The sequence below is a fragment of the Osmerus mordax genome, chromosome 20, assembly GCF_038355195.1.
Source record: "Osmerus mordax isolate fOsmMor3 chromosome 20, fOsmMor3.pri, whole genome shotgun sequence".
Taxonomy (NCBI): domain Eukaryota; kingdom Metazoa; phylum Chordata; class Actinopteri; order Osmeriformes; family Osmeridae; genus Osmerus; species Osmerus mordax.
In genome coordinates this window covers 5508311-5522118 of record NC_090069.1, presented here as the reverse complement: position 1 = coordinate 5522118, position 13808 = coordinate 5508311, and the positions used below count along the sequence as shown (strand labels likewise).

The window sequence follows — 13808 nt, the reverse complement described above, 5'->3', positions numbered from 1 at the left end:
TATGCAGGAAGTATAACCTCAAAATGCATTCATTGCTGGTATTTTGACAAATGGGACAGTCAAGCAGCCTTTCCTTATTATTGACGACAAACACACCGACATTGAGCATATCATTCTTTATTGGCAGACTTGACAGCAAGAATATGTGAGTGGTGGGAAATGTAGCTGCATCATACATTACATGCCATTATATTATTTATTTTTTTACTTTGTAGAGAGCGGCAGAATATTCCAGGGGTCATTAAGTGTGCCTTTATTCTCGTACTTGGTGCGTGTTTAGTGCTCTGTTTAAGTAGCTCAGGGTCGACAGCGCTGGATGAAGCGGGGGTAGAGACACACATCCCTGATGTGATGCCTGTTCAGAAGCCAGGTGAGGAAGCGCTCCAGGCCCAGGCCGTAGCCACCGTGGGGACAGGTTCCGTACTTCCTCTAAAAGACACATATTTGACACTTGTCAGGGACCAAATCAACTGTATTTAGTAAAGTCTCAACGCACACGAACAATGCCTTAATGGAGTAACAGAGACATACAACTGCAGTCAATGTTTTCAGCCTTTTCAGTGCCGGCATCCTGCTCTGAAGACGTACCTGGTCAGTGTACCAGTAGTAGGGGGTTGGGTCAATGCCTTCCCTCTTGTACCCCTCCAGTAGCTCCTCAGCATCCCAGATACGCATGGACCCTCCCACAATCTCTCCAACATTAGGCATCAGCACATCAACCTGGTAGATGCACAAAAGCAGAACATTCGCTCATTCACAGCTAACCGTTTGTCACCAAAGCTAATGGCTAACCAATGACGCGTCGAAACGGGATCAAACGAGACGAGGCCGCGGTTTCGTCTGCGTTCATCGTACCGACTCGGTGAGACGCCGGTCCTCGGGGCAGCGCTGCATGTAGAAGGACTTGATCTCCGCAGGGAAGCGGCACAGCAGGATGGTCTCGTTGATGCTGTCGGTCATCAGCCTCTCCGGGGCTTCAGGGATGTCCTGAGACACACAGGTGACAGGGGTAAAGCTAATACGCCACACACACATGCAATTAAGACACCCCAACACAAGTTAGAAAACTATGTGTATCAGGCAACGCTCTACAAGCAAAGGATCTACTAACAATTACACGGAACTACAATTACATGTAGCCCATGTAAAATTAGGAAATAATAAATAATGACCACTTCTTCCACATGTACCTCTCCAAACTCATAGTAGGTGCCATCATCCTTCTTGATGTCATGTTCTTTTAGCCAGTCAATTGCCTCGCTGTAGTTCATCCTCTTGAAGGGCCTCTTTGGGGGCTTGAAGTTCTGTGGTGTCGGAATTATTCAGATTACATTTAATCTACCACTGACCCTGATTAATATAATACTGTTATTTAGTCTTTGTGTCCCCCCCCCCCCCCCCAAGTTGAATGACATTTGTTTAGTTAATTATGAAATAAGTTTTAGGTCTTGTCATGGATGGTTTTGAGAACCCCTCTGTCTACCAAACTATTTAAAAAAAAGACTAGGGCAGAGTGTTGTAATATATGTGCCAGACATACAGGGTTGACTTCATAGAGGAGAGGAGCAGCCGGAGATTTCAGAACACGATCCACCACGTCACACACCAGGTCCTCCAGGCGGGTCAGAAGGTCCTCATAGGTCATGAAGGGACACTCTGCCTCTATGTGAGTGTACCTGCAGAACACAAGTCAAACAGTTGGTCACAGTTCACAGTTGGTAAAAATACCTTTTTACCATCTCCTGTCACATCTATTTTATATTTTACATATTGTTTACTTGTTTAGACTTAGTTAGACTATTGTACATTTCTACTTTGTTATTGAACATATATGTTTATTGTATGCACCTTCCTGCCAGAGTAAACTCCTTTTAGGGCGAATAAACCACATTCTGATTGGCTTATCCAAAAGGTACTCACTCAGACAGGTGCCTGCGTGTGCGGGACTGCTCAGCACGGTAGGACTGGGCGATGCAGAAGGTGTCTCCCAAGGCTGGGATGCAGGTCTCCAGGTACAGCTGGGAGGACTGGGTGAGGTATGCCTCCTCACCAAAGTAGTTCAGGTTGAAGAGGGTGGAGCCTCCCTCGACCTGGGTCTGCACTAGGGTGGGAGGTGTGATCTAGGAGAACAGCGAGAAAGGTCGAAATAGTTGCCGGGATCAACACGATTTCACGTCCGCAACTTGCGTGTATTCAAGGGTCAATGCCTGTCAATCCAGGAAAGGTATCACACTTAAAAATGGTGTTTAAAGCTTCAAAATCCTCCAACACGGAGGGCGTCCTCACCTCGTAGTATCCACGGTTGAAGAAATGGTCCCTGAAGCACTGTGTGACGGTGGAGCGAACCCGAAGGATCTTGGAGACGTTCTCCCCACGGATCAGCATGTGTCGGTTGTTGAGCTGGACGTCCACGTCCGACTCCTCGTTCAGAAGGTTGTCAGCGCCACCAGCCGGGGCCAGGCCCACCAGCTCCCAGAAATCGCAGTGCAGCTCGTGGCCACCGGGGGCCTGGATGAACGGAAATCAACATTGTGGCTTTGTATGGGAGCTTATCACAGTATCAGATCAAATCAAACGGTACACAGAAACATCCCCCAAAGGAGTACTATCAAAATCAATGGCGTTAAATTTAGGACTGAATGTTTACCTGTTTACCCTCTGGCACTGGCTTCACCGTCCCATACAAAGCAACAGTGCTCTCAGTCGACAGGACAAGGGCATTGTAGCACTGACACTGCAAGTAGAGGGTTGGTACAAAACAATGTGAGAACCAAATACACAGGGAATTATTCAAGTGGCATTTACAAAGAGGTGTTAGGAGTCGTAGCAAAATGTAATTATTATCATTTTCTTTTTACCAACTTATCCGTAAGAACACACTGCAGGTAACCAGTCCCATCCCTCAGGACAATGAAGAGAAGATTTTTTCCTAAAGAAATAGATACAATAAGCCATACAGCCTTTAAAAAAACAAACCAAAAAAAAAACAACAGCCTTTAAATGATTCCCATGGATTAATGTGCCAATTCAAACCTTGCCAACCCTGTTTAAAACGGAACAGTAACAGATCAACATGCTAACAGCGGTTCCCAAGTTTCATCCCCACCATCTTGTGCCGTCCTCACCTTGCCTCCTCAGGCGGTGCACCCAACCAAACACTTTCACCCTCTGCTCCCTCAGTGGCTCAAGATGATGAATCTTAGCCTGAGGGGGAAAAAACAAAAAAAGGGACACAGACTAAGAAAGGCGACAGAAGATCCCACGGTGTATCATTTGTGAGGAGGACTTCAAAGTATGAGTAGAAATGTACTTAAGATAAGTACTTAAGATACACTATAACTGCCGTCAATGGAACCTCACCGTTTTAGGCTCGGGAAGGCTTAGGTCTTTCTCGATGATGATCTTCTTTGCTTCCTCCATGTTTTTTTCTCTTCTGTCATTGTCTTCTGCCTACAATTTAACAAGACTTTAACCACTAGTCAACACTTAGTTGGTACTGATTTCTCAGGAACAACCTGCAGTTGACATTAGTCTGGTTACAGACTTTTATACCTCATTTTTGTCTTTGGCATCCTTCTTCACCTGCTCCCTGTTCCATTGCTTCTTTGCATTCTTCATCTGAGTCTTTGAGATCACTGCCCAAAGCTAGAGTGTAATAAACAAAACATTTGAAAAGGTACAATAGGTATGATTTGTTTTCTTTTCTGTAAAAAAGATAAATGTCTGTCCCCTACAAACATGTTGTGTAAGTTAACGAGGCCCTCCGAGTTGTTTAGCATCACAGAAAGCTAAATGCGGGGTGCTAATTCTCCTATTTGAATATATTTTATAATGTTATCTATTGCAGCTTTAATAAATAACTATTATTTGATCAAACATGATGTTAGAGAGAAATATGCTTGCATCCTACCTCTCCCTCCTTCTGAGAATCCACATATATAGTTGGGAAGGGCTCCTTTCCCACAGATGACAACGCCTGTGCAACAGAACATTTATAACCACAAGAACATTTTTATACACTTGGATTTTTGAGAATACAGGAGCATAATCTGCATCAATGTCTGCGGTCAGGTTTAATAAATTACTGTTTAATCTTACCTTTAAAGGAGTTTTAAATGGTTTCTGTTCTGATCCGTCACCATCCTGATCACTTCCTTTTTTGTCAGACACATACAGCTCACCTGACAAAATTGGAAGAACTATTTCAAGTTGAACATTCAATCAAATTAATAAAAGATACTAATTCTCTCTGCCTCCTGGGACGATGAGGGTTGCGTATCCCTGCAACCGTCGTCAGTAGCAAGGTGTTGTGTTTACCATGACATGAGAGGACATGCACGTTGACTGCATGGTAAAAAACGATATTGAATACCCACTCTCATTCACGTGCAGCTGGTTATAGCTCGTCTACTGACCATTGTGTAATCTCAGCGGTGTTGCCAATTTAGCGACAGTGTTGCTAGATTTAGCGATGCATCACCTTCCCTACTGACGATATCTAATCTGGTGACAAATCCGAATTTGGTTTCAGTTCTACCAGAGTTCCACTGGGGGTGATTGCAGGCCAGTGCAAAATGAATGGGAGTCTTTCGCCTGATTTTCGTTGAGAAATCTTAGGGTGCTTTCACACCTATTAGTTCGTTTGCTTGGTCCGAATCAGTGGATGAGTTGCTACTTTGTTGCATTTTTCATTAGGTCCGGTTAGTGTTCACACGGTCCTGTTTTTAAGCGACCCAACGTTTGTAAAAATACAATGACGTTTGTAAAAAACAATGACAGCGGTCATACAGGTTGTTAAATCTATTGGACAGAAAATGATTGTGGGGAAATCACTTCCTTGTCACGAACAACAATGGAGCAACAGCAGCGTATTGAGATTGCAATACTATCTTTGTTATGACCAAGTTTTTTGGCTTGCTCGTTGGTCTTTTACTCAGGATTATATCCAGGTCATCAAACCATGGCAATAATTTTTTTTTCGTCCGACGAGCTACCATTTTTCTCACGCACTTTTATGTATTGCTGCCTACGTTTTTTAACTTTCAGACGACATTGGTCCACTGTGCAATAATAACCCTTTCTTTCAGTATATCCAGTGGCGCCTTAAAGCACCGGTTTACCTGGGCTTAAACCCGGGGCCTCGACCAATCAGGGGCCTCTTAATAATAATACAAAATAATAATGACGATAAACGTCCGTATTCGCGGTGTCATTACTCTGCTCTACAGTGGCATCTGGTGGTGTATGTGGAGGGAGGGGAGGCCCCCCCCTCCCCCTTATCTAAACAAAATGAAACAAAAACTAGAGGGTACAATTTGTAGGGTGTGCTTGCTTGCGTCGGATGCAGATGGGTCAATTTAATATGAAACAAGCTGAACCCCCTTTGAGACAAGCTATTCTAACAACGTTGTCATCGGCAGTATTTTTCAGATGGAATCGCGATTCAAACAGTACTGTACCATCTGCTAACTGAAAATATGCCCTCAAACGCGACTTTTTGGTCTCAGTCTAGAGCCCTGCGTGGAGAAGTTTAATTGTGCTACGAGCAAGCTAGCCTAGCTGCTGTTGCTAGCCAAACTTCACTTAGCGTGTTTGAATGCGCCAGAAATTAAAAACGTTTCTTTTGACATAAAGTTTAGGCTGTGGCATTGAATACAGCGACGCACAACACAAGCTTGAGTTTAAATACATAATTTATTGTGACATGACTTACTGTACATGCAAGTCTTGAATTGCTTTAATGTATAATGCTGCTAGTTCACCGGCATGATACTTGCTGTGCAACAGCAATGCACGTTGTATCCATGCGTCGTTGCTGACGTTGCTGACGTTGTGACGTAGGCTAGCACTGACTGAGTTCCCTTCGTTGACACAAGGCACTTTTTGCCACAAAAACTGAATTTCAGCCTAAACCGTAAAACGGAATGTAAATAACAATACAAGCAACTCGTGCGATCGTGCGATTAGCGTGTGGGGGGCCTCAAAAAATGAAGAAAAAAGTCCATAGCCCAGGGGCCTCAAGTGCTATTAAGACGCCCCTGAGTATATCACTAAATAATTTAAATACCTCGCTATTCTTATGTCTCCACAAGTATCTCTGCAATATGATCATCAGCCCATATTTGCAGAAGAGCCTTCCTTCATCAGTCCCCCACGTTTTCTGTCTCTGCCAAGTGTCAACCCACAATGCACTACATTTTGGTTTGCTTCCTGGAATAGGTCACTAATACGTCCGATTAGGTTTACACCCAAAGCGAACCGAACCATGGTTCACTTGGAACCGGTTCGGTTCCAAGTGAACGTTTCGGTTATTTGGTCCGTACCAGAGTTCGAATGCGTGTTCTCACCTATCCAAACGAACCGGGCTTTCAGAGAAAACGGACCATGGTCCGATTGAAACGGATCAAACATGTCAGGTGTGAAAGCACATTTAGATTTGATTTTAGTTTTTGGAAGTTCAACATGGATTATCGGTCGAAAGTTGAATGAACGAGAATTTATGTCCTTTCGATTTCTTACAGGTCAGACGCCGGAAGTTTGCCGAGAGTGGACGTTCTCCTCTTATTAGACATTCTATGGCAGCAGCAACATAACTGTAATTGTGTTTACGTGTTGTCATATAAATTCGCATCCCCCCAGGCCAGAGCCAATCCTAATAGCTTACATTTTGGCAGCACTGAATCTAAGATGTAATGCTAATGGCGCGGCTATACAGCACTCAAGCTAGTAGTTCTAGCTACAGATACCTAATGCGGAACAAGACTGAGATAGCCTTGTTAGCTATCATGTGATGCAACACTTTCCACATACTCTAACCAGGGTCCCGGAGCAAATAAAACATGAGTTCGCAGATTTGTCTGTTTTCTAGGCAAGGCCAAGGGGGGTCAACTAGGAGGACCGATGTTAGCTTCTGGCATCCAGGCAATACTGGGCTAGCTACGACGGTATTGTAGCATGCATTATCGCCATACCTACGGATAGTTGGTCCGCACCTTTCGTTACTTCCTCCGACATTGCCGATACAGACTAAAATGTAGTACAAATTAACAGAGGTAATCTTCTAAACTGTTGGATCTTGAAGAATGATGACAACGTGGTTATTCTTGCTTGCTATAGCTTAGTCCTGAAGTGCATGCTTCTAGTGTCAATGATGGGTTTCCGACGTACGGTTAGGTTGCTCGTCAGCTTCGAGTCCACAACACCCATTGGACGAAATCCATTTCCGACAGCAGTAAACTACGCGTGGATTTGTCTTCACCGTGTCATTCAATGAAGCCAGCTAGTTCCGCCCTGAAACAGGTTGCTGATGAAATCGCAGGACATTTATCCCTCAGCATGGTCACAGACACATGGAACAAAATAACGATGTTTACTTCTTTGTTATACTGTCTGAATAGGTATCCTGAATAAAAAAGGAAAGCATGAATTGGTTTAATTCACTTCTGATACAAGGTGTGACATATGTAAACATTTTCTTTGATGAAATGTAAAATGTTCTGTGATAAGTTACATTTTAGAATTTATCCGGACGAATGTATATTAATAAATGTGAAGCTTTCACATTACTGGCATAAGGACTGGTGTTATGTCAAACTCTGTCTAGATTTTCCTCGGTTTCTCATAATGTTTTCAATAAAATCTACGTAAATCCCTTTGTAGATTTTATTGAACCTTAAAACTAAGTGTAAGATTGTTTTTATTTTACTATTCAATATCCCTTTAAATGAATGTAGCTGACGCTTCTAACGGTCAACCAAGATTGATGAAAAATTCCATACAGCACAGTCTCAGCCATTGTCTGGATGCACCTCATCGTACAACTGGAAAATATATGTAGGCCTATGTTAGACGTCAATACATTTTATTTTATTTCAGCTGCTGGAGGCCATCCGAGTCGACTACTAGTCCACGCCAGAGCCATGTTGAGATTTGGTCCACGCCTTACACTTCTTTGATTGGCTGAAGCACACCATTGGTCGAGTTGTACCGGAAGCTGTAATCGATGTGGAGAGTTAGTTAGCAAACGTTGGTAAGGTGTCGGAGTTGGTGTTATTGTACCATAGCTTTATCATAAGTACGATACATTACAGTTAAAGCTGTGATCTGTAACATGGTTGGGGTGAAAGTAATTGGAAATGATGCAGAATTCCAACCGGAGCTTGCAGCTGCTGGCTCAAGGCTAGCCGTAGTGAAGTTCACAATGGCAGGGTAAGGCTCAAAATCTTGACACAGGCCCATGGCTTTTCTAGCTAGCTAGTTACAGCTAATTAGTTACTTCATTTTCATAAAGTAGCTATCTATGAAAAAGCGTCGAGGAGAAATGTGTACAACATGTTATCCCCTTCTTTCTGCAGCACGTATTAAATAAAAATGCATCTGGTATCTTTCTATAAGCTGTGCCGGGGCGATTGCTAGCTAGCTACTGTATCGTCTTTTAGCAAGTTAGCCTAGCTAACTATGACATAGCAATATCACAGACTTGGATTCTTAAAGGTAGCAAGCTAGCTAACCATCCACCGCGAACTATAGGACTCGGCTATTACTATAGTCATTCGTCTAAACCTGTTTGTTTAGTTAAAGAATCCATGGATTGTCCTTCTCCCCAGTTAGCTTTCTAATGCACTCGTGTATGCGAAGTACTTGGTCGAGTTCCTACTAGTGCAGGTAGCTACTAATTTATAGACACAACTCGCTGAAGCAATTTACTGGTAAATGAATGGCCTGGTACACGCTTTCTACAAACACCTGTTACCTTAACGTGTCTTGTTTCCTCTTGAGGTGTCGGCCATGTGTCAGAATAGCCCCTGCCTTCAACATGTTGAGTAACAAGTACCCACAAGTTGTTTTTCTTGAAGTAGACGTGCACGTCTGTCAGGTGAGTGATGTTAATAAATGGAGTGATGTTGATAAATTAATGTGGCGCTAATGCCGTCATCTCATTATACACAAGCAGTGGAAAGGAACGGTCATGTTATACTAATACATAATTATTCTGACCAGGAACTAATTGTTTTGGGGCTGTAATTGTATTAAGAGGGGGTGGGAATTGTTCTCATCGATCTGCATGCAGACATTTCAGCTTGATGGATTTTCTTGTCTTACAGGCAACGGCTGCCGCCAACAACATTTCGGCAACGCCAACATTTTTGTTCTTCCGGAACAGAGTGCGTATCGATCAGTATCAAGGCGCAGATGCCTCCGGGTTAGAGGACAAAATAAAACAGCATGTAGAAAATGACCCTGGAAGCAACGAGGACTCCGACATTCCAAAGGGATATGTGAGTTGGCTACGCTTACCCTGGCCTTTTGGTCGATTTGACCCTGTACACTTGTAGGGCTTAGATAATATGTGACGAGATGTTGCTCTCACCTGTCACTTTATTTCCACATCTCGCCGTTCCGTGCCTGTCTAGATGGACCTCATGCCGTTCGTGAGCAAAGCTGGATGTGAATGCCTCAATGAGAGCGATGACTGTGGCTTTGACAACTGCTTAATCAAGGACACCACTTACTTGGAGTCAGACTGTGATGAACAGGTGAGTTCGCAGACCCCCACAACATAGCAATTATTCTGCATATTAGCTTAGATGGGATTGTGAGATGCGTTTGAAATGAGTTTCATATACGCGTCCCTCTAAATGTAAATTCTCACCCTCAGCTCCTCATTACAATGGCCTTCAATCAGCCCGTGAAGCTGTTCTCGATGAAGCTTCAGTCCTCTGACTTCGGTGAGTCCTGCTGCCTTGCACGATGTCCATGGACTTTCCCGTTGGGACGTACAAAAGAAAAATCAGTCGCATCACAGCAGATACATTAGCACACTGCACTGCAGTAGAGTTACACCACACCAGCTCAATCCCTAAGGTGCATTGTGAACACGGTGAATCCTTTGGAAGCAGAATTGGTACACTAAGCATGCAAGTACTTCTGCTTATACCCAGTACATTCTCACACAGAAGTCTTGCTTTTGCCAAGGTCTTCCATATTTGGTTATACATCTTATAGGATATAAGCATATAACATAGCATATAAGTAGCATATAACAGACCCTTTTGTTCCGCTGTCTGGCAAGAGACTGCATCCACTTGCTGCACTAAACGAGCTACTACTGAAATTGAGATGTTACACTGTAGTAAAGTAATTGAGATGTTATTGTTGCACTGTAGTTTCACTCTGTCTGGTAACTGAGATGCAGTTTGTAAAAATTGGCGGTTTGACTCGGACCACCAAAGTACTATTAGAATTATTCACTTCTGATTCTTGATCTTCTGCTGTACGTTTTAGATGCTCTATATGCACAATTTGTGTGTTACTTTTGATAAAACCATCAAATAAATGAATACAATGGAAATTTAATGTAAAAAGTTACTAGAAGTAACAAGAGGGGAACCCAGCTGACGTCTTGTTTTCACCTCTTCTTTTGCTCTCTCTCTTGCTCGACTTCTAACCTGCGGAGCACAGCACAGGCACCAAAGTGCGTGAAGATCTTCATCAACCTGCCTCGCTCCATGGACTTTGACGACGCGGAGAGGAGCGAGGCCACCCAGACCCTGGAGCTGGCCGAGGAGGACTGCAAGGAGGACTGCCTGATTCCCCTGCGCTACGTCAAGTTCCAGAACGTCCAGAGCGTGACCGTAAGACGCCGTCCATCTACCAGCTCCACCTTTGGCTTTCCTGCCTTTTGTCTTCAACACCCCCTTTTAGAAGTTCTATTTTTCTCCACAAAAGATGGTGTTTAGTTCAAGTAACAATGGTTTATGGGGGGCATTTGTATTAAACGAAGCAGCAGGTTTTCCCCGTCAGGTACCTGTGATACAAGATCACCACCTAGTGGTGAAATATGGGCGTAGCAGCTTCTAACCAAGCTCTGGTGGGTTGGCCTGCGTATAAAGATAACGACTTTTTTTTTGTGTGTTTTAATAGTTATTCATCAAGTCAAACCAAGGAGATGAGGAGACAACAAAAATCAATTACCTGACGTTCATCGGGACCCCTGTACAAGCGACAAACATGAACGACTTCAAAAGGGTAAGACCTACCGTCACCATCACTGGGTTTTTGAATTCACCAGAAACATACTATGTATTTGTTAGTTGGACTATAAACCAATTTCCTTTGATGGAAACGTGCTTAAATGTCTACACCCTTGCATGTTTAAGTTGGTCAAACGTTTGGAGAAATGTGGAATATGCATACATTTTTAGTCTCTATTTTAATGTATTTTATTTGTATTAAATCTAGGTGGTGGGCAAGAAAGGGGAGAGTCACTGAGAAGGAAGGCAACGAGCCGTATTGCTGCAGATCCCTCCAGACCTCCCTCTGCCAAAGCTGCCAACTTAGCTCCGATGTAACACATAACAGACAAAACTTGTCCCAAACTGTCCTCCATATTTTCGAAGTGATGGCACCAGAAGAGGCGTCTAATTCTGAACATTTTTATTGTAATTCAGGAAACACTGTAAATAAACGGAATCCTTTTTCAAAGGCATGTTGGGGCTGTCTCTTGACTTGGATGAACAGTGGAGTCAATGTAACTGAACAGTGATACGTACACTCTGCTGTCCATGCAATATTTAGATCTCCATATTGTCAGCGGATTTAATCCGCTTTGTAATTATGATGTGATACCTAGCTATACTGAAATCACTAAATTGATCCCTAAGGAAATTCAAGGGTTCAGGTAACACTGTGTGCACAAAACTGTACTCCACTACTGAAGGTTCAGATGATTCATTAACATATTTTCCTTTTCCAAAAATAGTCCTTCTGTAATGAAGCAAGCACCAAAAAAGCAAAATAAGGTTGACACAATTCTTAATGACCACATGTGGCCACATGGTGTCACCAAAGGCCTTTCTATGCACCCTAGTTTTGCTAAATATCTGACATTGGCCTTTCCAGCGAATGTCCTTTGCAGGATCTTAAATATAATACCATTGTTTTGAATTGTCTTTCCAAGGGTCAACACAAATACAGTGTATGCGGAAGACAGTTCAGCCACCTGCGTTCTTTTGTGAATTTAAATGGACAAAACAAAATAAGTTTGCTGTTTATCACGTCCATAAGGGCTAAATGTACCAAATCATTTCCTCTGGACACTCAGTCAGCGGAGGCACACGTTGGAGCATATAGTTCCATGGGTCAACCACAGCATTAGGAAAATGAATGCTCGCCGATGTCCCCCGTCCCTCTTAACGACCTCCTGTCTAAGTTCACGAAGAGGACTGAGAGGCCTGTGTTAGGGTTCACGTCTGTGGGTCCTGGATCAAAGACATACTTCAGGGACAGAGGCCACAGTGAAATGGGTCTGAGGGTGCTGTTGGAGGACAGCCATCAACTTAACGGCAGCTCTGATGAGATGTTCAGCTGCCCTGGAACTCTCACATGTATGTGGGCTTCGTCGAAAACATGCTGGTCCGTTTAATTGCCTCGTGCTGGGATAAAAAAAAAAAAAACGCTTTTGATCATGGGACTATTAAGTTGTAGTCTGGCCTGATGAATGCGTTGTATTCAACCTTTTTATGGATGTTGGAAATGATGCCCTTAAAGCGATATCTGTTTTTTTGCTTGTACTGAATGAAGATCATTTGGGTGAGGAGGACAGTGCATAAGAGAGAGCAGGGAGGATGGAGATGTGGAACGGAGAAAAGAAGGTATCGAAATAGAGAGGACAGTGGTGGAGGGGGGTCATTAATACACATGAATACAATTCCTCAAATTCAATCATAAATATTCCATTCTGAACACTTATCTATTTGGAGTGAATACGTAATATACACGGGATCCTTTACTTTGGGGGAACCAATCATGGAAGGACAGGCTGCATTACGAGCGTGTAGAGCGAGCACCACCTCAGCCTGCTCTGACCTTTCCACAGTATACTTTACTCCACAAGTGGTCTCACGGAAAATGTAGACGCTGACATGCTCTAGTACGATTATAGCTATTTGCATCTTCCATTTCTACTTATTGTTTAATAGATAAGAAATGCATCTGCTGACAGCAAGCTATGTTGATATTAGTGGGCTATGCCCTTCAGGCAGCATGGCTTAGAGTGAAGAATAATTATATAATTTGAATGTAGCACACAGCGTGTTCTATGAGCTAAACAAAATACTTGACAGACATTCTTAATAACCCAGAAGTGTTGTCTATGAATATCGTTTTTCGTGAACCATGGAAAAAAGAACTTGAATGCTTTTGAACACAAAAGGCTGTATTGCTCTGTAGACCTAGTCGTCATCATCATCCTTAGTCATCATATTGGCGAATGGAACTCATCCTTTTTTATCGTGTGTATCTCTAGTTATTATTAGTATTAGTAATATTGACCCTTTAGATATGTCTATTGTCTGTATTGTATGGATACACATGTTTTAAGAACGTGTTGATAATGCATTTCAAAGTAGGTGGTGTCATTGAGAGTTTTTATATTGTCATATTGTAAATTATAATCATGTTCCTGCATTAAACCATGTGACCACGAAGTTCAGCTCTGAGCTCTGACATCAAACAAGGAGCCCATTCTGCGTTCTCCTAGTCATAGTGCTGATGCTTCACAACAAAATGTCCGACTTGGTTGGCAGCACTTCTCCCCAGGTTGGCCCACACTGAGGTTAAGCCCGTGCTACAACACTGTCTCACTGCCACCATTCCACCGCTGTCTCTCTCTGGAGCTGTGTGTTACTCTGAGAACATGGCTGCTTTGGCAGAGCATGTCTTCTCTTTGCGCATCCCTGCTCCCCCCTCAGTGCCTGGACTCCACTGGAATGTGTCCACGAGATATCACCCCCTCCCTCAACAGAGGC

General features: G+C 43.2%; 2 protein-coding genes across 3 annotated transcripts; one reads left to right on the top strand and one right to left on the bottom strand.

Annotated features, from left to right (window-relative positions):
• Nucleotides 1-101: 101 nt before the first annotated feature.
• On the bottom strand, nt 102-7156 carry nars1 (asparaginyl-tRNA synthetase 1). 2 transcript variants are annotated; one of them, XM_067258647.1, is made up of 15 exons: nt 6972-7156; nt 4099-4181; nt 3911-3976; nt 3553-3645; nt 3361-3450; nt 3126-3204; nt 2859-2929; nt 2648-2734; nt 2287-2508; nt 1921-2120; nt 1541-1676; nt 1191-1304; nt 856-987; nt 589-720; nt 102-429 (listed from the first exon to the last, which is right to left on the bottom strand). In XM_067258647.1, exons 1-15 carry the CDS (start codon nt 7012-7014, stop codon nt 298-300), a joined length of 1680 nt encoding a protein of 559 aa, XP_067114748.1. In that variant the 5' UTR covers nt 7015-7156; the 3' UTR covers nt 102-297. The 2 variants fall into 2 exon arrangements, with proteins under 2 accessions (XP_067114748.1, XP_067114750.1); XM_067258649.1 differs by having other exon boundaries at nt 6993-7156.
• Nucleotides 7157-8006: 850 nt separating this feature from the next.
• On the top strand, nt 8007-11486 carry txnl1 (thioredoxin-like 1). Its single transcript, XM_067258187.1, has 8 exons — nt 8007-8208; nt 8779-8875; nt 9105-9278; nt 9414-9536; nt 9659-9728; nt 10462-10634; nt 10924-11028; nt 11242-11486. Exons 1-8 carry the CDS (start codon nt 8111-8113, stop codon nt 11269-11271), a joined length of 870 nt encoding a protein of 289 aa, XP_067114288.1. The 5' UTR covers nt 8007-8110; the 3' UTR covers nt 11272-11486.
• The last annotated feature ends 2322 nt before the right edge of the window (nt 11487-13808 follow it).

Coding starts and splice junctions, on each gene's coding strand:
- nars1 (XM_067258647.1), bottom strand. CDS start 7,014: ATGTCGGAGGAAGTAACGAAAGGTGCGGACCAACTATCCGTAG. Junction 3,451..3,552: donor ATGCCAAAGACAAAAATGAG/GTATAAAAGTCT, acceptor GTTAAATTGTAG/GCAGAAGACAATGACAGAAG. Junction 1,305..1,540: donor TCCTCTATGAAGTCAACCCT/GTATGTCTGGCA, acceptor CCGACACCACAG/AACTTCAAGCCCCCAAAGAG.
- txnl1 (XM_067258187.1), top strand. CDS start 8,111: ATGGTTGGGGTGAAAGTAATTGGAAATGATGCAGAATTCCAACCGGAG. Junction 8,209..8,778: donor GTGAAGTTCACAATGGCAGG/GTAAGGCTCAAA, acceptor TTTCCTCTTGAG/GTGTCGGCCATGTGTCAGAA. Junction 9,729..10,461: donor GCTTCAGTCCTCTGACTTCG/GTGAGTCCTGCT, acceptor TGCGGAGCACAG/CACAGGCACCAAAGTGCGTG.